Below are 23,515 nucleotides of genomic sequence, written 5' to 3'. Positions count from 1 at the left end.
TGTTTGAATGAGAACGTTCCCATAGGTTCTGGTATTTGAACACGGCCCCAGCTGATGAGGCTGTTTAGGGCCGTCATGGGAGGCGCAGCCTTGCTGGAGGAAGTACATCACTGGGGACCAGTTCTGAGAGGTTGTAGTCTTACGTCACTTCCGGTTCCGGTTCCGGTTCACACTCTGCCCTTCTCAGTGCCCCGCTTTGGCTACTGGTCACCACATCTCGTGCACCATTGCGGACTCTCCCTTTGACAACTTAGGACAATAAACCTCCACAGTTGCCTTGCGTTTTACCCCAGCAACAGAGAAGTAGCTCACAGATATGGTGTCTCTTCTCCATACGCAGACTTCCGATTTCCCCAGTGCGTTTTCTGTTTTAGCTGTTCTCTCCGTGTCTCCATTATTGCAGCTTAATGATAAAACTGAAATTAAAGAGTGCTAGACAATTTGGGATAGCCTAGATAAGTCCTTCAACTTCCACACAGAGTATGGAATCATTTTATCAATTTTGAAAGTCAAAGGCCCGCTGGGATTTTAGCTGGAATGGAATTTATGCATGGATTTGGGGAGACACTCCCAATATTCAGCCCTTCAATCCTTGAACACTTTCATTTCCCCCATTTAATTGTTTTAAACTTCCATGGTACAGGACTTTGTGTTAATTAAGTGTTTAGATTTTAATACTTTTGTTAATATTTGCCATTCGCAGCAGCATTATGATTGGCATTGTTTTTCTAATTTTAATTTCTGATTGTTTCTACTAAAACTGAGTTGCTGTGTACGGATCTCAAATTCCATTTTCTTATTGAACACAATTATTAACTACAGTATATATGTATGTATTTGTGTATGTATGTGTGTGTATGTATGTATGTGTGTGTATATATGTATGTGTGTATGTAGGTATATATGTATTTATGTGTGTATATTTGTATGTATGTGTATATTTGTATGTATGTATGTATGTATGTATGTTTGCATGTATGTATGTGTGTGCATGTATGTGTGTATGTATGTGTATGTATATATGTACGTATGTGTATGTATATGTATGTGTGTATGTGTATGTATGCATGTGTGTATATGTAGGAATATATATATGCATATGCATATATGTATGTATATGTGTGTAAGTATATATGTATGTATGTGTGTGTGTATATATATGTGTGTATGTAGGTATATGTGTGTGTATGTTTGTTTGTATGTATGTATGCTTGCATGTATGTATGTGTGTGCATGTAAGTATATATGTATGCATGTGTGTGTAGGTATATATGTATGTATGTGTATGTATATATGTATGTATGTGTATATATGTAGGAATATATGTATATGTGTGTGTATGTGTATATACTTATATGTATGTATATGTGTGTAGGTATATATGTATGTATGTATTTATTTGTAGATTCCCTTGAGTTTTCAGAAAGCATTTTCATGTTATTTGAGAGAATAAACTTGTATCTCACCCCTTTTCATCCTTTGTTTTCTTGCCTAGCGCACAGCCAGAACCTCCAGTGCCACGCTGAGTACAGGTGGCTGGCGTGAGTGTGGAATTCCACAGTCTAGCCTGGTGCTTCTCAACATCCTAATGCCACGATCCTTTAATACAGCGCCTCATGTTGTAGTGACCCCCAACCGCAACATTATCTACTTGCTAATTTATAGCTGTAATTTTGCTACTGTTATGAATCACACTGTGACTATCTGACATGCAGGATATCGGATATGCAACCTCCAAAGAGGTCATGGCTACAGTGTGAGAACTGTTTTCCAGAAGGCGAGCATCCAGCCTCTAACTTGTAAGTGTGATGTCAACTCTAGATTGCTTTGATAGATGCACTTTATCATATTATGGGATATCTCTTACAATTTACATCTAAACTGTTCTCAGTTCTGATCACTGAAGAATAATTTTCAAATCCATTTTTTTGTATCTATTGGGGAAATTATATTATTTTTCTTTATTCTTTTATAATGTGCTAAACGTTTTAAAAAGATGTTAAACCAGTTTGGGTTCCTGACATAAACTCCACTTAGTTATAATATGTCACAGTATTTTTAATATTATTGTATTTGATCTGGTAGTAATTTTGTTTATGCTTATGAGAATTATTAGTCTTCAATTAAAAATGTTCTTACTGCTGTATATTTGCATTCGGCAAATGCAGGCCTTCTAAAATAGTTTGGGCTGTATTCTTTCATTTTCTCTCTCAGGAAATAATTTATGATGAGTTCATCTTATTTTTCTTTAAATATTGGATGAAATTCACCAACGAAGTCACATGAACCTGGAGCGTTTCTCCCGTTCGGTCAATTTGTTCTAATGTTTTTAATTCTTAAGTGTGGTGATCACGTTACCCGTTGACCTTGCTTCTGCTGGGGCCTGCTATGCTGACTGGTTATGTATTCAGTTTAAGCTATCCTCCTGCCTCACCTTCCTAGGTAGCTCCCACACAGGTATATTTGTAAGGGCATAGTTCAATAGTATTAGGTCTACTCACAGAGTCATGCCACCATCTTCCGGAACCCTCTGCATTGTGAAGACTGAGGCTCTATGCTTTAAAAACAAGGGTTGTTCCTTCTTCCTGTACTGACTAAGTTTATGGATGGTTGATTTTCAACTAAAGTTCCAAGAGAGAACAGTGGTTTCTCAATCGTTCAGGGAAAACCATCGGGAAAGCATGTAGTCACGCAAAATAATCAAATCAAATCCTTATTTCAGACATACAAAATCAATTTACAATTGATTAAAATTCAGACCTAAAATGGAAACTATTAAAAAGAGAGCAGAGAAAACTTTCTTGGTGCAGAATTGGGAATTATTGTTTAAATATAACCCACAGCCAGGTTAAGAAAATGAAAACTCTGTAAGGGGTCCTCATCAAGCTGTGGTCATTTACTAACAAAAGAAATAATAAACAGAGGGAAAGACAGACTATATAATTGAAAAAAACGTTTGAAAACTACATATTTGATAAAGAGTGGATGTATAAAATATATAAGGAGTTTAAGCAACCCAAAAGAAAAAAAAATAATACCCTCCCAAGTAATCCACTTATGAGTGGACAGAAACATGAGTGGGTATTGTTTAAAATATACAATGAATAATGGGAGTCAGGAGTACTAGCACCTGATGTAAATCCCAGCACTCAAGAGGAGGAGACAGATGGATCTCTGTGAGTTTGAGGCCAGCCCGGTCTACAGAACAAGTTTCCGGACAGAGAGGGCTACTTTATGAGACCCTGTCTCAGAACAAACAAACAAACAAACACACAAGCACACAAGCAGGAAATGACTAATAGGTATCTTAAAGGTGTTTCTCATCATTAATCATAAGGGAACTGCAAATCAAGATCACGATGAGACCTTTACGTGAAATCTATTAGAATGGCCATAATAAAAAGGCAATTTTAGGATGTGTTGGAAGGAAGGGAAAGGGGAGCCCTTAAACGCCACTGGCAAGTGTACGGTGAAGCAAGCACTATAGGAAACAGTATAGAGTTTCCTCGATGATGTAAAAATAAACCATCATAAAATCCAATAGTTTTACTGATGATTGCATTTACAGACGGAGTGAGACTAATATCTGAGGACACACTTTGTACTGGCTGGTTTTGTGTCCAATTGACACAAGCTGGAGTTATCACAGCGAAAGAAGCCTCAGTTGAGGAAATGCCTCCATGAGATCCAGCTGTAAGGCATTTTCTCAACTAGTGACCAAGAGAGGAGGGCCCAGCCCATTGTGGGTGGTGCCATCCCTGGGCTGGTAGACCTGGGTTCTATAAGAAAGCAGGCTGAGCAAGCCATGGGAAGCAAGCCAGTAAGTGAGGTCCCTCCATAGCCTCTGCATCAGTTCCTGCTTCCTGACCTGCTTGGGTTCCAGTCCTGACTTCCTTTGGTGATGGACAGCAATGTGGAAGTGTGAGCTGAATAAACCCTTTCCTCCCCAACTTTCTTCTTGGTCATGATGCTGTGGGAATAGAAACCTTGACTAAGACACACCTGTATTGCCATGTTCACTGAAATGGTTTTCATAACTGCTAAGATACATAATCAATGTATGTGTTCATCAGGGGTGGATGGCTGAAAACAGTACACTGTGCACACACAGTCTGAAGAACAGACATATAACCCAGCAGCCCCATCATTCCTGTCATTTCTGGTAATGTTCTAATAGATGAATAGGAAGGACACCGACTGCAAGAAGCAAAGCATAGAAAAAACCCAGCACGATCCAGTTATATTATGATGATTAGTCTCTATTTTCAGCTTGATTGGATTTCAAATCACTCTGAGGACTCAGTTTTTGATTTTTTTTCTTTTTGGTTTGTCTTTTTTTTCCCCCAAGACATGGTTTCTTTCTCTCTGTGTAGTTCCAGCTGCCTTTGAACTAGCTCTGTAGACCAGGTTGACCTCGAACTCAGAGTTTCTCCTGCCTTTGCCTCCCGAGTGCTTGGTTTAAAGGTGTGAGCCACCACCGCCCAGAGAGAAGACACACTTCTGATTGTGTCTATGAGGGTGTTCCCAGAGAGGCCTCAGTGAGGAAGAGACAGCTTAGATATGGAAAGCACCATTGCATGTATTGGGATCCTTCCTGAAAAAGAAAGGGGGAAGAGAGAGAGAGGGAGGGAGGGAGGGAGGGAGGGAGGGAGGGAGGGAGGGAGGGAGGGAGCTGGAGCTAGGCTCCTACATCCCTCTTTCTCTCTTCTTGATCCAAGGTGCTAACAATCTGCCTGTCATCATAACCTTCTTCACCATCATGGTCTGTATCCCATTAACACTCTTTTGATTAGTAACTCTTGACAAACTCCCAAATAAGCCATTTATTTTTTTTTCTTTAGGTTGACTTTTGTTAGGCATTGGGTCACAGCAGTGAGGACATTAGCTGCTAACACAGAAGAGGGAGATGAGTAAATGGGGTTGCCTCTGTGGTTACCCTTGCATGCAGTTCTTGGGCTGTCAAGACTGTGGGAAAGGTTGGCAATGGGAACAGAGGAGCCCTAGCCTCCCCAGGGAGCACAGAAGGGAGCAGAAGAGCCATAGCCTCCCCAGGGAGCACAGAAGGGAGCAGAGGAGTCCTAGCCTCCCCAGGGAGCACAGAAGGGAGCAGAGGAGTCCTAGCCTCCCCAGGGAGCACAGAAAGGAGCAGAGGAGTCCTAGCCTCCCCAGGGAGCACAGAAGAGAGCAGAGGAGCCCTAGCCTCCCCAGGGAGCACAGAAAGGAGCAGAGGAGCCCTAGCCTCCCCAGGGAGCACAGATGGGAGCAGAGGAGCCATAGCCTCCCAGGGAGCACGGAAGAGAGCAGAGGAGCCCTAGCCTCCCCAGGGAGCATAGAAAGGAGCAGAGGAGCCCTAGCCTCCCCAGGGAGCACAGAAGAGAGCAGAGGAGCCCTAGCCTCCCCAGGGAGCACAGAAGAGAGCAGAGGAGCCCTAGCCTCCCCAGGCAGCACAGAAGAGAGCAGAGGAGCCCTAGCCTCCCCAGGGAGCACAGAAGAGAGCAGAGGAGCCCTAGCCTCCCAGGGAGCACAGAAGAGAGCAGAGGAGCCCTAGCCTTCCAGGGAGCACAGAAGAGAGCAGAGGAGCCATAGCCTCCCCAGGGAGCACAGAAGGGAGCAGAGGAGCCCTAGGCTCCCCAGGGAGCACAGAAGGGAGCAGAGGAGCCCTAGGCTCCCCAGGGAGCACAGAAGGGAGCAGAGGAGCTCTAGGCTTCCCAGGGAGCACAGATGGGAGCAGAGGAGCCCTAGCCTCCCCAGGGAGCACAGAAAGGAGCAGAGGAGCCCTAGCCTCCCCAGGGAGCACAGAAAGGAGCAGAGGAGCCCTAGCCTCCCCAGGGAGCACAGAAAGGAGCAGAGGAGCCCTAGCCTCCCAGGGAGCACAGAAAGGAGCAGAGGAGCTCTAGCCTCCCAGGGAGCACAGAAAGGAGCAGAGGAGCCCTAGCCTCCCCAGGGAGCACAGAAAGGAGCAGAGGAGCCCTAGCCTCCCAGGGAGCACAGAAAGGAGCAGAGGAGCCCTAGCCTCCCCAGGGAGCACAGAAGAGAGCAGAGGAGCCCTAGCCTCCCCAGGAATTACAGCTTTATGGGCGCCTACCTGTATTGGTGACCAATCTACACTGGATTTTCTCAGCCTCTGTCATTATCCCTAATTATTTATTTATACCTTCTGACTCCAGACAACTTCTCTAGTCATGTTTATCCCTGCCATCTGGTGGGTGACTTAATAATTGACAAAACCAACTCAAGGGAGGCTGCACTTCACTCCTGTTTAAGGAAGGAAACTGTCCGTCATGGCACTCGGCAGAGCGCGGGCGCTGGCTACACTGTGCCTAAGCTTAGGGCGCAGAGCACAGGAATGCCGGTACGTTTTTAACTTTTCCCTTTATTCAGACCGGAGATCTCAACCCATGGGACAATCCCACTCACATTCAGGGTGGAGGTAGTTTTAGAAGTGACTGCATACTCTTGCCCAAATATTTGTTTCCGAGGTAATTTAAAGTTTAGTCAAGTTTATGGTGAAGACCGACTGTCACAATAGTAGCATCCCATTCCCAAAGCTGAGAGTCTCATTTTCATATAACGATGAAAAATTCGTGAAATTCAAAGTCTCCACACTCGATAACATTCCTAACATTGTTCAATAACCCAACGTCTTTTCTGAGACTTAAAACAAACACTTAACTATCGGCTTCTACCAATCAGAAAACAACTTACCTTTGGGCTAGAATGCTACAGAATAAGTATTCCCATTTAACATTTCCATTCTAAAAGGGAGGAGTCGGGGAATAAAAGGAAAACTGAGACAAAGCAAGATCTAAACCCAGCAGGGCAGTGGCTCAAGATGAAATCATCTGGGCTCCATTAGCTTTGGGTAGCCTTGCCCTGCAGAAAACACTATTCCTGCACCTCTCCTCAGTGAAAATTTCATGGTCTGCCATCTTCGACATTTTGAAGTCTCCATTGAGTGTTGGGGTTCGTTTTCCCAGCTCTACACAGAAGACTTTCAAGGTTTCCTTAGGTGAGATGCGACCATGCAGTTTTCCAGGACCTTGGTGTAAGCCTTCAACGGCCATCTCACCTTTGTTTGGCTCCCATCTGCAAAGCTAGCGTTGTGTAGATGGTTCTTTTACGTCCTGCCGTCAGCACGAGGTGTGGCCTGGCTTCCTTGCCCTGTAGATATAGTGTGACCTCCGGAAGCTTCCGTGGCTCAGTCTGAGAAATTCTTGCCTAGGCAGCTGCTTACATCGTGAGACCCTTTCCGTGGCATTCTCAGCTTAAGTTCTCTCTTTTAAAATGAATTTACCTCTTCAAAAACTTTTACAGGTATGGTCTTGCCCTCAAGGCACGTTACTTATAGTCCGGTTTACCAATTGTTTGTCTGCATTTTAAAGGTCGATGTTCTGGTTTTATTTCTGTTGCTGTGAGGAAACACTGACAAAAAGATCACTTGGAGAAGAAGAGGGGACAGCAGTCCGTCCTGGCTGGGATGATGTGGTAGCGGGCGGGTGAGCATGGCATGTCGGCCATATTGGACCTAGGGCTCCGCCCACCGTGGACTCATTGTCCAGTCTGGGAACCCACCCTATGGGATGGTGCACCCGCACTTAGAGTGGGACTTCACTGCCCAGTTAAAACCTTTTGGAAATGCCTCCAGCGACAACATATCTAGAGCTTTATTTCTTAGATGGCTCGAAATACAGTCAAATTGACAATAAAGATTAGGCACCACTGCACGGTACTAAGTTATATGGTTACTGGCGTGTGTTACCCTTTCCCAGTGGCTGATAATGATTGTGTAGCGTCGTGGTGGCTGACAGTCATTTGTTTCTGGGGAAACCCACAGGATTTGGTGTAGACTTTGCACCAAGTTCAACTTTTGGGTTTGCTTAGTTTGCTCTGCATAGTAAGTATATTAACACATGGTTGTCACTCATATAAAAACGGGCAGATTTTAGTTACAAGTCCAGATTTTCAGCTTTCTTTTGAAAATGGTTACGGCTGATAGCATCGGACCTATATCCCAAACTGGCAGTGGTCCCTTGGTTGGTGTCTTAGTCGGGATTTCTAATCCTGCACAAAACATGATCAAGAAACAAGTTGGGGAGGAAAGGGTTTATTCAGCTTACACTTCCATATCACTGTTCATCACCAGAGGAAGTCAGGACTGAAACTCAAGCAGGTCAGGAAGCAGGAGCTGGTGCAGAGGACGTGGAGGGATGTTACTTACTGGCTTGCCTCCCCTGGCTTGCTCAGCCTGCTTTCTTACAGAACCCAGGTCTAGCAGCCCAGGGATGGCACCACCCACAATGGGCTGGGCCCTCCCCCCTTGATCACTAGTTGAGAAAATGCCTTACAGCTGGATCTCATGGAGGCATTTCCCCAACTGAGGCTCCTTTCTCTGTGATAACTCCAGCTTGTGTCAAGTTGACACAAAACCAGCCGGTACAGTCGGTGTCTTGTTTCTTTTACACCGACCCCTGTGTTCTCTGCTTCGTCCTTCATTTTGGCAATCTGTGTGACATCATGTACACGTTGAAATTGATAGTTCCTGGGCTGGTAGCCCTTTATTTTAATTTTATTTCAGAACGGAGCAAAGCTCTGAATTAAAATCATTCCTTCACTACTTACAGTTATTTGGTCATACCGGTATGTATGGAACCTCCGTTAAATGTACACATGGCACATGTAACCTCTGTGCCATGGCTTCCTTATCATTCAACAGGGATAATTATGTAGCCAACCCCAAGGTGATGAGGGACAGATGGTGTGAACTTAGGAGGTGAGCTATTTAGTGTTAACTATTCAGTAAGTGACTTGTACTTTTATAATCTGAGCTCAAGGTAGACAGCAGAGTGAGATAGTAGATGTGGCACTAGGCTTCGTACCCAGCTTGGCTTTCTAGCTGCTGTGACAAAATACCGGGAGGAAAGAAACTTGGGAAGAGAGGAGCTTATTTTAGCACACACGTCCAGCTTACGGTCAATCATCGGAGGGCCAGCATAGCAGCAGGAGTCCGAGGGACCTGTGCAGGCTTGCAGTAACCTCTGTCTCCACTCCCATGTAGTTCAAGGGTACCTGCTTAGGGAATGACTCCACTCAGAGTGAGCAGGTAATCATCTCAGTGTAATCAAGATAATCCCCCACAGACAAGCTCATAGACCAACCTGATCTACTCGCTAACTCACTGAGATTCTTTTTCAGGTGATCCTAGATTGAATCACATTGACATTTAAAACTAACCATCACATGAGATATGACAAGATGTCGATCACAGAAGATCCAAGCAAACTTCCTGAAGCAATGAAAAAGGAAGTTATTGGTATTTTTTGATGCATGTTCCCCCAAAACACTTAGAGCTGTATGTAGCTTTAGATGAAGTCAGAGGTAGCAATTCAGTGACATCAAGAGTCTGCTCTTCGTAAAGTGTGGGGACTCATTGTGGTTGTGGGAAGCAGAGGCAGGTGGATCTTTGTAAGTTTGAAGACAGACCGGACTACATAACAAGTTCTATGCTAGCCAGCAGACACAGTGAGATCCTGTCTCAAACATAAAACAAACTAATAAACAGAGTCTACTTCCTCTTCATCTCTCTACCTTTATGTCTGTGACAGATTATAAAACAGTTGGGTGTGGATTGTGTATTTTACATTGTCCAGCAGAAAAATGAACAACTTCATTGCATTGTTGTTCTCAAAAAACCCTAACACTGTTGGTATTGAAATTGGTTCTTGTTTTAAGTCTATTCCCAAGCCAATTCTTGCAGCAAAGATTATGGGAGGTAACAGTTGGTTGGCCTGGCATACTTCCTTGTGCTTCATTCATAGAAGTGGAGTGTTATCAACTCTTCAGTGTTTTATGGGTCTTTAAAGGCCCATCCAGTAGTGGTCATGGGGTTAGGTCCTCTTATTACCAATACTCTGATGACCTACTTGTTCCACCCTGTTCTGCCTACAGGCAGAATGGAACTTTTGTGACCAGAGTAAATCTGTGTCAGAGACCTCCCACCAAAGACTTGGCATTGGTAGCAGCTGAGTCCATCTGCACAGTGATGGTGAGGGCTGAGGGGATGGGTGTACGGATAGGGCAGCCATAACATCTACTCCTCAGTTTACTGGAAGATATCGACTGTTTTGGGTGATTCCGGAAGGTAAGCTTGAGACAGGGCCAGTGTCTTTGGTGTCACACCATGTCACCAACCTCGAACAGCCTCTTCCGTTTGTTTGATTATTAAGCTGAAGAATGTTTTAAATTTTCCCATCTTAATTTTTTTGTCTGAACATCCTGAGGAGCTCAGGGCTCGTTTTGCCTTCTTACTGTGGTCTGGCTAACAGAGGGATAAAGGAACTAACCCTTCCTTTATCCTAGAGTCAGGTTTCTCAACCCGAGGTACACACTGGAATCACTTGGAGATCTGTAAAGCAGCCTCAGGGTCCCACCAACATAGAAGAAACTAGAACAGCACTTCTCTCTTGACTGAGTACAAGTGATTGAGATTTGTGAGAAATGCTCTCAGTTTCTTGGACAAGGGGAATTCTCTTACAGAGTGCAGATACTATATGGAGAAGGTCCCCTTATCCCTCTAAGCTTCAGAGTCCTCATAAATAAAACCAAGAATCTACCTTCTGGAATATTCTACCACGAGCATAAAAGTAAGACAATGCTTATAAAACTTGTAATGCAGCCCTTGACAGATAATAGTGCTTCCACAAACCTTTCCAAGGAAGCTCCTGTTAGAGCATTTTAAAAAAATATGTTAGGAAATATTTGATGTGATAACACTGGAAAGACTAAAATACATGACATTGGACACAAGTAACCATTTTATGGTTATAAGATGGAACTACTCGACCAATCAATCGTCAGCAGAGAGCCTGGTCCCTTCCAGCTCTGCATTTCTAGTTGTAACATATGGGGCTCTGGAATTTTCATATTGGAATCTTGGGAGGAACAATGCTATTAGAAAGGAGGTGTTGCCTTGGAGTTGCATTTGCACGTGGTCACAGTGCCTGCATTTGAATCGGATGTTACTGAGGATGGTTTAAGGATTAGGGCATGTGGCCCAAGAAAGTACTAGTAACCCAAGGCCAAAATGGGTAGACTAACCACCCCTTGTCACGGCTTGCCTCTCCTGAGCCTTGGAGTCATAGAAGGAATAATTGAGAGTGTACGAAATAGTTCTGTTTATTGATTAGAACAGGGTATAAAAGTACAGCATTTCGCAGGCATTCTGGACCTTCTGGGAGGGACATGCAGTGCTGGGCTTGAGCAGGGGATGGAGAGGAGAGATAGACTACTGGACAGTGGTTTCCCACTGGGCATGTTGAAAGACTTGCTGTATGACCATAGGTGCTAGTGTGGGAGAATTATTAGTCCCTACCTCTGGGGAAAAAATGACATGGGCAGTTTGTATCATCTGATATCACCATGCTTAATAATTCATTCCTATTCTACATGTGTTAGGTGCTGCCTCTCCCAATATTTTCAGGGTAAGCTCTAATGGTTCTGTAGAACGCTCTTTCTTCCCACCAGAGGAAGAGAAGCAGGCACATCGGCTTGGGAAGCCATCAGAGGATGGTGCACATTTGGCTCAGATTCATCAGGGTCTGCCTGACTTGGAGGCACTGGGTTGGGGGTATGCGTAAGCATAAAACTGTGCACTATTTTTTAAGCTCAAGCAGAGGGGCCTTCCACAGGGCAGCAGCATGAAGAGATGGGCATGCTTCCAAAACAAACTTGGATTTCAGCTCGTCCCTCTCAAGAGGAGGAAGGAGGAAGAGTTGGCAATCAGAGACCGAGCCACGAGGTGCCAGGTTTTGTAGAAAGTCTTCAGCAGAGAATTCTTCCAAAGTGTAAAAGGTTATTTCTGTCCCAAGAGTTGGTGTGTAAAATCGGAACAAGGGCAGATCAGGGCATTGAGGTGTTTGTCCGTGTCTCTGAGATCAGGATGGCCAGTGTCCTCAGTTACATGACATTTTGGAACAGCTGTAGAGATCTCATGATGTTGTCATCCTGGGGAGAGAGGGGTGGGAGAGAAAATGGTTAGTGTTGTTTCTCCCTCACATATTTGGAGGAATGCACCACAGAAGTTAGTTAAGCCTGTCATTTTCTCTAGGGTAAATTATTAAATTACGATTCAAAGCTTTTGAGACATAGGACTACTTACATTTTCGCTTTCTCTGTTCATTCATTTAAATAAGCTGTGTTTTGTAGGGAATCCATACATCTTACACGAATTGTTAAATTTACTGAAGAATAATTATCTTTTAACATCAGTAAAACTGATAGTAGATACTATTTTTACTTCCTATATCAACAATTTGAGGACTTAAGGTTTTTTCTCTTTTTACTGTGTCTTGGTAAGCACATATTGATTTTATTAATCTTCCTCAGAGAGACCTCTTGGTTTTGCTCATATTAGCAATTGTCTGTGTTTTATATTTTCTGTCATATACTCTTTAAAGTATACACATGACAGAGTTTTCCTGTGTATCCCTGGCTGTCCTAAAACTCTGCAGACAGGCTGGCCTCAAACTTGGAGATCTGCCTGCCTCTGCCTCCTGAGTGCTGAGATTAAAGGCCTGTATCACCACACACAACTTTCTAAAGTATAAATATTGAAGGTGCAAAGTTCTTAAATTTTTAGATACTAAGTACCACTCTTTGACATTTTGAATTAAAATATAATGAAAAACATAAGTAGTATTTGAGGAAATGGACCGTGTGTGTGTGTGTGTGTGTGTGTGTCCCACTGAGTTTAAGGTCAAGAAAGCAGACTTTTGATAGAGAAAACCAAGAGAGACAATGTTCGTGAGGATCTGAGTCTTTGTAAGTTGCTGTGTGTTCTGGAGTTAGGCAGCTTGTGCCCAAGCCCAGGCCTCTTCCTGTTGGTGTTAATTATCCTGCTGTGCCTCAGTTTCCCTATGTATAAAGTGGGGTTGAGTTTAATACACACCTATTGTGAGATGGGGAAGTAAAGAAATAGCTTTGGAAGGAATAGCATTGAATGTGATTTTGAACCTTAGCATGACAGAGTGTAAAATCCATTTCTTTCATTCACCGCAGCATTAACCACACCTCTTAACAGTAACACTTAAAACTGTGCCTCAGTTTCCCCTTGCTGAAATGTGCATGACAGACGTGGCTGTTTAGCCTGTTCACAATGACGAAGTATTAACATATTTCTAACTCCACTGGCAAAGATGCTGACTCAGTTTTGTTCTCTACCTCAATATGCTTCCCTTCTGGCTGCCTAGGAACTTACCGGGGACCCTCAGACTACCCAAAGATCCGTCAAGTTGAGCTGGGATGCTCTAAGACAGTGGCAAAATGTCAGGTAAATGAGAATCAAACTTGTTCTAATTGTTAACTATCTGGAACACCATGGTGTGGGACATTTGCCTGGAGGTTTTCTGTGCTGATACAGTCTCTTCTACTCCCCAACACTGCAGATTTCTGGGGAGCTTAGACTGTGCTGTTGTGGAAAGAGGTAGAGCATAAACCTTGTAAGAGGAGATTCCAGTTCAGTGCTTAGCAGGGCACAGTACCAGTTTATCCATGAGTCTTAACCAAAGCATGGACCACACTTGTGCGGTGTGCACAAAGCAAGCCTGACTTTGAACCTTGGCAGGTCCTGCCTGAATTTTAACAGGAGCTTCAAGGAGTCTTGTCTTGGGCATTTGAATTATGATGATCTCTAGAGTATCTGGGATTGTAGTTGAAAACACACTTTTGGGGGAACTTCAGGCAGTTTTATGTACACTGGGACTATTGTGTCCTGAGATTTCTCCTTACCTCCTGACAGGATTCAAGAAATTCATCTAATGTTACAATGCCATCTTTATTTTTATCCATTTTCTGAAAGATACAATAGAGAGGTCATTAAAGAATCTGGTATTTCACATTTCAGAATTTGCCCTGTTTTAGCCCCAGAATTAGGATGGTCTTTTGCTAGTCAGTTGATTCCTGGTTATAGTGTTATGGTCCTTGTGGGATTCCTTACATCAAATTTTGGTCTCAACACTTACATCATTGCTGCGTTAGCATTATGCTGACATGCCAAGATACAATAGTCTGCTTCTATTATTGCAACAAAAGAACTGAGGCTAGGTGCGGTATAAAGAAAAGAGGTTTATTTATCTTACTGTTCTAGAGCAGTGGTTCTCAACCTTCCTAATGCTGCAGTCCTTCAGTGCAGTTCCTCATGTTGCGGTGACCCCTCCCCCACCATAAAGTTATTTTTGTTGCTATCTTGTAACTTTAATTTTGTTACTGTTATAGATCATAACATAACTATTTTGGAGATAGAGGTTTGCCAGTGGGGTCATGACACACAGGTTGAGAACCACTGTTGTCAAGATCCAAGTGCACAACACCAGTTTCTCTCTAGTGAAGGACTCAAGGGGGATGGTATCTTCACAGTGGGCACATGTGGACGAGGCCACACAATGAGACAGGAAGCCAGAGAATGAGGACAGACTTGTTCATTCAACTCATGGCAACGACAGGGCCTAGTCACCTCCCCTCAGGCCCCACCCACTGAGTATTCCATGACCTTAAACATGGCCATCCTGAGCAGCGGACTTCATATGCCCAAACCATTTCCAAACGGTAACACATGTGTTCTGCACACTTTCTGCTGGCCTTTATCTGGCAGAAAGAAAACTGGGACCAACAGGCTCTGGTCCCTCTCTGTGCAGATTTTCTGTGCAAACGTTCAAGATATCAGAGAGACCTCTGTTTTCCTAGCTGCAAAGCGGGAGGCTTGGGTTGAAGTGAGCTCTAACATCTCTTGGTTCTCTCTATTGCTAGACTTTTATTTTTAATATTGAGGGCAGCTATGGGGGGGCACTTCCTCACAGTCAGCATCAGCATCCAGTCCTAGATCAAGGCTGAACTCTCTCGCATAAGGAGCTTGCAGTCTAGCTTTACCCAGGTTTCCAATTGAATTCCCCTCTGCAGCTCAGACCAACTTGATCAATAAGTACAGATAGCTTTCTCTTCCCATTCAGCCCCCGACAAGATTTTTATGAGTTTTACCCTTGTAGTTAATGATAATGAACCCCCGTTCTCTTCTGTAATGCTGGCCTGCTTCTCGAGAGCATATCCTGGCCAATCAGGATAAGCCTGTGCACAGGTGCGTACGTACCTGGAAGAAGACATCCACGTGCTGCCTGGGAGTGTCCTCTTTGAGCACAGGATAGGTGTATTTCCCCATCATGTCATAGATGGCTTTGACTATGTCCATCATTTCCTGCAAGGGGACATGAAGGTACATACTGTTGTCACTGAGGCTCATTTCTCCAGGACGCTCCCAACACATAGAACAGGAAATGGGCTTGTGTCCAGCTGGTCATTTTAAAAGATGCACTTTACTAACCTGTCACACCCATGTGGACACTGAGCACTTTTCTGCTTGAGGACTGTTTTATCCAAGGAAAATGATTTTTGAATGCTTGGGATTTTCACTGCCTTCAAGTTTGACGAGAGCGACCCAGAATGATAGCTAGGAAGAGGTCTTAGAAAATGACTCACTCACACTTCTCCACCCTACGTTAATTCTAACCATGTCTGGCAGATATGGGATAATTTGGTCCCCTTTGTCCTTTATAAGAAGGGAGTCGTTAGTAAGACTATTCGGTGATGAGATGGAAAAACATATTGAACCAAGACTGAAGACCAAAGGCACATCAATCCCAACTGAGGTTCCTTTCTTTAGATTTGAATAGTTTAACCTAGAATATCATACATGTAAGCATGAATCTAAGAACTTAGCTGTCTATAAAATTGATGGGATGCTATAAAAGTGCTTCATAATGTGATATTTTGTTTTCTGTTTAGGTTTGTTTGGATTTGTCTGAGACAGGGTTTCTCTGTGTAGCCCTGGCTGTCCTGAAATTTGCTCTGTAGCCCAGGCTGACCTCAAACTTACAGAGAACCATCTGGCTTTGCCTTCTGAGTGCTGGGATTAAAGGCGTGCACCACCGTGACCCTTCTCTAAAGTGATTTTTAAACACACGAAATCATAAACACTCGTTAATCTTTTTTGATTTTAAGTGGCCTTCTTCTAGTTAAAAGGTTTTTAAAATCTGGGTTGGAAAGATGGCTCAGTGGTTACAAATGTGTACTGCGGTTCTGTTCTTAGCACCATGTTGGGTGGCTTACAACTGCCTGTAACTCCAGCCCTAGGGGATCCGGCACCCTTTTCTAGACTTTGAGGGTACTGTGTAAACCCACCCCCTTGTACATTCATACACAATTAAAGATAAAAATTTAGAAGTTTAGAGTCTTGGTGATCTGACAGAAATTCCATTGTTGATCTACTAGTTTTGGTTACTTTCGAGTGTTCGGTGCACACAGTGACCAGTTCTTACTGCGTTTTCAAGACTTATTTGCAATCTTCTCTGCTCATTGTGTTTAATTTTGATTTGATTTCAAGAACTTTCTGTACTTTGGAGATGTATAAGACATCTGAAAGCATGCGCCACACGTGCTAGATAGGACTCCGAGGACATCCAAGGGTAAGTGAAGAGATGTGAGCGCTCTGTTAGCTGATGACCAGTAAGAAGCGCCATAGATTTCTGTCGGTTGCAGATGTTTTAACAGCTGTGTCACCTGATAGCCAGCTTTGACTATGGCATTTCTTTGAGGTGAACATTTAAAAATGTTTAGAATGACGTCATCAATACTTTTCTTTGTGTTTTTGATTTTATACTTTCCTCTTTCTAAAGTTGGTTGTTGTGGGGTTGGGGAAACAAAGGCTTTATTTCATCTTATAGCTTACTGTTTACTGTGTATCATGAAAGGAAACCAGGGTGGGAGCTCAAGGCAGGAGCCTGGAGGCTGGAGGCAGGAACTGAACCAGAAGACATGGAGAAATGCTGCTTCCTGGCTCACCCGTGTATCTGTGATTGACTTACAACGGTGACATTCAGAACATTCATTCATTTCCTGCTAAAATGGTATAGCAAACCATGTTCCCTTATTCACATCGGCTTGAACTGTTCCTCGTGCTCCCGTTATGAATGGAATAGGATCTTCTAGTCTTCATTTCTTATAAACTTTACCACAAATGGGTAGCAATTTTATCAAGTGCATTTTCTGCATTTATTGAGCCAATATTGTTTTTCTTTTTGTTGTGTAAATATGGCGAATGACATGAATGCTTGAGTGTTAAACCAACCTTGCATTCCTGGAAAAACCTTGCTCAGTTACACTATACTGTAATTTTTAATGTATTGATGGACTCGGTTTGTCAATGTTTTGTTAGGCTTTTTGCATCTGTAATCATGAAAAATAATGGGAGTTGTCTTCTCCATAAGATCTTTTTTTTTATTTCAAGTTTTAGAATCAGGGTATTGTTGGACTTACAAAAAAAATTGGAAAGTTACTTGTGCCCCAGCTTTGTAGGCTTATGTTAGAAGTCACCAAAAAAAAAAAAAAAAAAAAAAAGTCTGATGGGCTCAAACTTTTCTGGGATTTTTAATGTGAATTTTATTCTCTTAGTGACAGGGAGCTACTCAAATCTTCTTGCTGTCTTTGAACCACTTTTAGTAATTTCCTGAAAACTCTGCAGTACGCCCCAGCTCCTAGAAGGTAGAGTGGACTCTCTACCCAAGTCTTTTACAGTCTGAACCAAACAGCCTTCCAGGCTGAAGCCTGTCATGCTTTCCAAGCCTAGCCTGCAGCCAGCAGCAAGCCCTTCATTTGCAGTCATGTGGAAACCTATCCTCCTTGAGAACGCCTCTACAGTCTGTTTCTTTTTCCTGGACACTTTTCCTGACTTTTGGGATGACTTTCCCTTGGTTGGCAATACCATATTAGACTGGCAATACCCTTGCTGACTGTGATGGCTTGTATATGCTTGGCCCTATTAGAAGGTGTGGTGCTGTTGAAGAAGGCATGTCACTACAGGGATAGCCTTTAAGACCCTCATCCTAGTTGCCTGGAAACCAGTATTCTGCTAGCAGCCTTCAGATGAAGATGTAGAACTCTCAGCTCGATGATAATGGACTGAACCTCTTAACCTGTAAGCAGTTCTAATTAAATGTTGTCCTTTTAGGAGTTGCCTTGGTCATGGCGTCTGTTCACTGCAGTAAGACCCTAAGACACCGACTCTTACCAAAACCTGTCATTCTATATTTTGCTGTTATTGTCCATCCCACTTCAACTGCCCCATGACAGTCAGACCTGGGTTGACTGTTCACCATTTCGTCTCCAGGAAACAGAATGAATCCTCAACTCTGCACTGAACACCTGTGACTGGTTGAATAGGGAACAGGCTGTGTATACATTCTGGGTTCGAGTTCTCCCTCTACATGAGGATAACCTTGTAGTGTTGAGGTGGAGGTTAGAGGGGATCTTCATATTCATAGCTCCAGGTATTATACCTGAGATATAAGAGCTCAGCAAGACAATGCCCAAATGTTATGGTCAAGCCCATATGGCACACACGGCAGATGTCCAGGTCACTGGTTTATACATTGGCCAAACATGCTCCAAGGCTCTGAGTGAAGCAGTGAAGATTCGGTTGTTCTTTTTTTTTTTTTTTTCATTTTGTTTTGTTTTTGTTGTGGTAGTGGTTGTTCTGTGAGACAACTGCCCATCACCCCAAATTTTCCCCTTCCTTGGTTTTATTGGGCAGGATGGGTTGTGGGTAATGGGATCTGGCAGCTGTCATCTGTCTTAAAGAGCTCTGCTCTCCCCAGGTACTTCTCTCAGCCTTCCGGTTTTACACTGAGCTTTAATGTGAGGCTGTACTCAGGGGGAGATGCAGGTTCCCCGAGAAGAAGACTCTTTGCCTTGGAACAAGACCATCTCAGCTCATCGCATTTGTGTGAGCTTCTGAGGGATGGCTCACTAGCTTCCTGAGCATTAGGGTGGGGCTGGGCAGTGTACACCAGCGGTGGGTTTCTTCGCTTTGCTAAGGACGAACTCGCTTTCACCCAGTGTTCTCCAGGGCCTGGGGTTGCTTTCGACTCCAGTGCCTCTGCTGCGTTCATTGCATGCTCCCTGCTCTCACTCACCTCTTTGTTTATGTAGCCATCTTTGTTGATGTCATACAAATTAAACGTCCACCTTAGCTTTTCATGGACTGTTCCTCTCAGTAAGATGGACAGAGCAGTCACAAAGTCCTAAGGAGGGAAGAAGGCGGGTCTCACGTTAATCACTGCCTGGGTGGAGAGAAGCCTGGTCTCCAGATTGGACGATGATGCATTTACAAAATCCCCCCCCCCCACATTCTCTTTTAGTCAGATGGAAATGGCCAGTCCCAGCCTGGGGGAGGCCCAGTCCTATCTTCCTACCCTGTCGCAGTTTCTGATGCCCCCTGAGAACGACTTGAGCTCTGTACGTGTGAACACCTCTAGGCAGTTAACTCAGCCTCCCTTGTTGATTCTAACCCAAGGCTGCAATGGTTGCTCACGTTCGAGGAACTGTATGTTCCAGTGGTCACGAGCACAGGCTGAGAGAACACCCTGCCTGTGCTCAAGGCTTCCTTGGCCCCTTTCTTTCTCTTTCTGATCTTGGAAAAGTTACTCTCCGCCTCAATTTCTTCCGCAAAATCGTGAGAAGTAATCATCCGGCCATGCCTTGTAAGCACTATTACAAAAGTTAAACAGTCAGGAGATACAAGATGCTAGGTCCAGAGGTTACCACTCACCGTACAGAGCCCAAGGGATCTCTAAGGCTGTCTCTACCACCACCATGCCCAGGGTCTAGATGACAAGGTAAACGTCTTCTTTGACTTCAGGTGCTGTTTGTTAAATGAATCAAGTTTCTTGTCTTAACTGAAGACCTCTGATAACAGACTCTTTCCATCAGGATCATCATATTGGAAAGGAGAGGCAATGTGGAACCAGGGGACCCCCCAGACCGGACCCACATACCATACCTCGAACTTTACAGAGCCTGTCTGGGTGGTGTCGAAGGCATTGAAGAGGTAATGCGCGTATGTGCTGGCATCTGCAAAGCCGAGGGGAAGGCAGGTGAGTGGGGGGGGGGGGCTCCACAGAGGGCAGAGGCAGCAGGGGTAGGGCCAGAGAGAGGAGAGGGAGGATGGACTGAGATTCATTTGCTCAGCCCTCAGAGTTTAGGTGAGAAGTTAATTCTAGCAAAAGGTTGCATAGGTTCTTGTCTCTCTCTCCACCGTGTCCCCTTCCTATTCCTCTGTGTGGCCTGGTCCTCTGGGGGAGGGGGGACTGAATGGAGAGTCCCCAGAAGGATTTCTTGCCATGGCATGGGCACTCCATTGTGAAGAGAGACCCGAGCTCGGGTCAAAGCTGTTCCCATATATCTGTGTCTGTAGACATCTGTCACAGCATCTCCGAGTGTCCATTCCACGTCTCCACGGAATGGGATGGAGCAAGACCTGACTTTTGAAACATGTGAAGAAATACATTAAACAGGAGCCTTCCGAACCACAGTGCGAGCTGCTCTCTGTAGTGTTCATAAACTGGGGGTCAGGTGCTAGCGTGAAATGAAGCTACTTCTCCCCATCACACAGAGAAATCAGGCAACAAATCCCATACCGGGAAGACACCCATGGAGTGCTGGGAAGGCTCACAATAGAGAGGGCCCAAGAAGGATGTGGGAAACTTGAGTCTTTATTTTGTTAGGACCCAGAAGAGGTGTTCTGCATACTGTCTAGCTGACACCTGTGGACAGGTGACACAGGAAGCCACAGGAGGAAGGACACCCTGATGGGTGGAGCTGCTCCTAACGGGGCAGGTTGTGAGAGCCCAGTGCCCCCATTAACCCGACTTTATAAATAGCTACAACTTCACGCTGCCCACAATTTATTCTGTTTAGTGATTTTTATGGTATACAGTATTTACTAATGTTGTTTATAAAATTTCAACCCATTTTGGCTGTTTAAGGAGCCAAGATGACAAAGGTTTTGCCCCATATACTTTTCTTTTCCTGGGCTGCCACCTTTGATCTCTGTAATCGTGAGTAAGTTGCTTAATGTCTCTGAAACTCAATAGTTCCTTTTGGGCACATGATACGTGCTTCCTAGAGTTGTTTTGGGGCTTTCTGGTACTGAAATATCTGTTCTTACCATGGAGCGGGTCCATTTCGTATGTCAGAGAGTTTTGTATTTTGTAGTAAGAAAAACATCTCGCCATGAATTCTTTTCTGACTCCAAAGGTAAAAAACAGAGGGGTTGAGGAAGGGAAGGCTGACCACTGGAGAAGGATGCTGGGAGGGTATTTTTCCAAGGATAGACTCACCTCCGTGAGGGAAAAACTGAGCGTAGATCTGCTTGAAAGTTTCTTCATTGACCACACCACTGGGGCACTCCTGTGTGTGGGAGAGAGAGAGAGAGAGTGTGTGTGTGTGTGTGGGAAGTGTCTGGGAGCTTGTACTAGGGGGTGGAGACTGAGCAGGTTCCTCATGTCCTCTCCTGGGCCGAGACTGGGAAACACATGTGTACTGGGTATCCTCAGAGGGTCTTGGAGGTAACCCTATGGTAAAAAGCTGGTTTGCAAGCAAGGGGAAGTCATCACAGAATAGGGCCTGGGCTGGGAGAGTCTTGGCTTTGGGGGCTAGAAAGATCTAGGTTTGGATCCTGGTTAAGCCTGCTCTCAGGCACATGATCACGAACACACTTACCTATGGAATGTGTTTAACAGTTCCCTCAACATTAGGTGGCAATGAGACTATGGTAGATTTCAAAATAATAAGTGGAATTTCTTCTATTTTCTGGTCCCCTCTCAGCCAAGTGCTCAATTGGGAAACAACCTCCCAGAGCCTTGCTCCAGCTCAGTTGGCCACTATTAACATGGCTTCTTCAACATTAGAAAGAAGAATGCCCAATGGTAGCAAATCAGACACAAGACCAACGTAGTGAAACGCAGGACAACTGACTGAGCTCCAGCTGGAGGTTGTGCATGGAGGGGGGGGGGACCAGAGCAGCTCTTTGCTTAACTCCACCCACTGCTGTGCAAAGATGAATGTGCTCTAAGATGTGAGCTTCGAATTCAAACTCCATATCCAGGCTGGGGTGTGAGAGCTCTCAAAGCATCCCAGAAGACAGCAGGTAGCCTCAGGTAGGTGTCAATTTTGAACGTCCCTCCTCACACACTCCTTTGCTAAGAACGTGGCTTTCTGTGTGGCACACAGAGAGAAAGGTCACAGCAGTGGGACAGGAATGTTGGTCCCGCTGTCCTGACTTTCAGGAGAAATGAACACAGTGACATTCGGACTTACAACTCAGCCATTTCAGGGCTCATTAGCATGAACCGGTATAGCTCGATCTCATCACTATTTGGACACCAAACAGAGGGTAAAGAATGCCTGGTAAGCTAAGGTTGCATCTTGGCTGTGGGGGCTTCTCTGAGGTCACACCACCCCACCCCGTGGCACTGCTCTGCTGAGGTTCCTGTCTGCTGAGACCTGGTCCTCCTGCAAGCTTACTTTCTCACCAGCTGCAGGTTCATAGAAGCGACCTTCCTGAATCTCTGCACTCTGGGGACCTCCTTGGCATGGGAAAAGCTTAGTCAAATGGCAAAAATCACAGCAGGCCTCGGGGAGTCTCTTGTGGGGGGGGGATCGTATCTTACAATCACAACCGGCCTCAAGTCTCTTGGGGCAGGAGGGGGGGTCGTGTCTTACGTTTTTGAATCCCCGATAAAGGACTTGCAGTTCTCTCTTGGTGAAGTTTGTCTGCGCCTCGAGCTGCTCCAGTCCCTCAGGCCGATGGCAAACCATGGTCATCTCTAGCTCATCCTCGATCTTGTCTGGAAGCAGAGGGGATGGCGTCAGAACGTGACCTCCTTGGTTTCTGTTGGATCATAGTATGAGCTGTTCAAAGAGTGATGCTGGGAACCGGGACTTTGGGCTTGGGCTGGGCCACACTGCAGGTAATCCTGGGCCTTGAACTTCACTCCCCTTCCCACTCGATCTGTGTCACAGTCTGTCCACTGTGTTACTCTAGATGTGACAGACAGCAACGGGGAGGGACCATCAGCATCTCAGTCAGGGAGCTGAGGGTAGAAGTAAGTGTTCGGGACACAGCCACATAAAAACCTCTTTTTCAAATGACCTTTTTTTTTTTTTTTTGCATATTCAAATCAATGCTCACTAACACTACTCTGTGCAGAGACACAGGTAACTAAGCAGAATGAGAGAGACCTTCCAAACGGAAGACATCGTAACTATTTCCAAAAGGGATGAAGTTTCGCCATGTGGGCTAGCAAGGGAGATGCTAGGGAGACTTAGTAGGAAGTTCAAATTATGCCATGTTAAGTATGACTTTAAAGAATCTTAATATATTTCATTCTATAATGTCTGCTAGGTCCCCTTGAATCCCGGGGAAGTGACTTCAACGTGATCGTCTTTGCATAAATAAAGGTTTCCAGGGCACCTGCAAAGCTCTATAACCAGTCACAGAGAGCAGGGTCTGAACCTCTTGCATGTGCTAAAATGGTGTCTAATGGTATACTGTTTGTTTGCAAAGTGCCCGTCAGCTGAATCTACTTCACTTCCGTCAAAGCAACTCAAAGTTCATCTGTCAGCGGCTTCCAGG

The 23,515-nt window shown here is 44.6% G+C and overlaps 1 protein-coding gene across 5 annotated transcripts in view; it reads right to left on the bottom strand.

Annotated features, from left to right (window-relative positions):
* Positions 1-11,952: 11,952 nt before the first annotated feature.
* The window catches only part of KCNIP1 (potassium voltage-gated channel interacting protein 1), a gene marked incomplete at both ends in the record, with an annotated part of 348,145 nt that continues 336,582 nt past the window's right edge, over positions 11,953-23,515 (bottom strand). For 4 of the 5 annotated variants that reach the window (XM_080942117.1, XM_080942119.1, XM_080942118.1 and 1 more), the window contains 7 exons: positions 11,953-12,000; positions 13,783-13,845; positions 15,137-15,241; positions 19,014-19,121; positions 19,880-19,950; positions 21,219-21,288; positions 22,603-22,727. In XM_080942117.1, the coding sequence (XP_080798243.1) occupies positions 11,953-12,000; positions 13,783-13,845; positions 15,137-15,241; positions 19,014-19,121; positions 19,880-19,950; positions 21,219-21,288; positions 22,603-22,727 (590 nt within the window). Of the gene's footprint in view, positions 12,001-13,782; positions 13,846-15,136; positions 15,242-19,013; positions 19,122-19,879; positions 20,049-21,214; positions 21,289-22,602; positions 22,728-23,515 lie in introns of all 5 variants that reach the window. The other variant, XM_080942116.1, reaches the window with a different exon arrangement.

Source organism: Micromys minutus (assembly GCF_963924665.1).
Source record: "Micromys minutus genome assembly, chromosome: 31".
In the NCBI taxonomy this organism is placed as follows: Eukaryota; Metazoa; Chordata; class Mammalia; order Rodentia; family Muridae; genus Micromys; species Micromys minutus.
The sequence above is the reverse complement of the archived record's forward strand: the minus strand, read 5'-3'. Positions and strand labels throughout refer to the sequence as shown.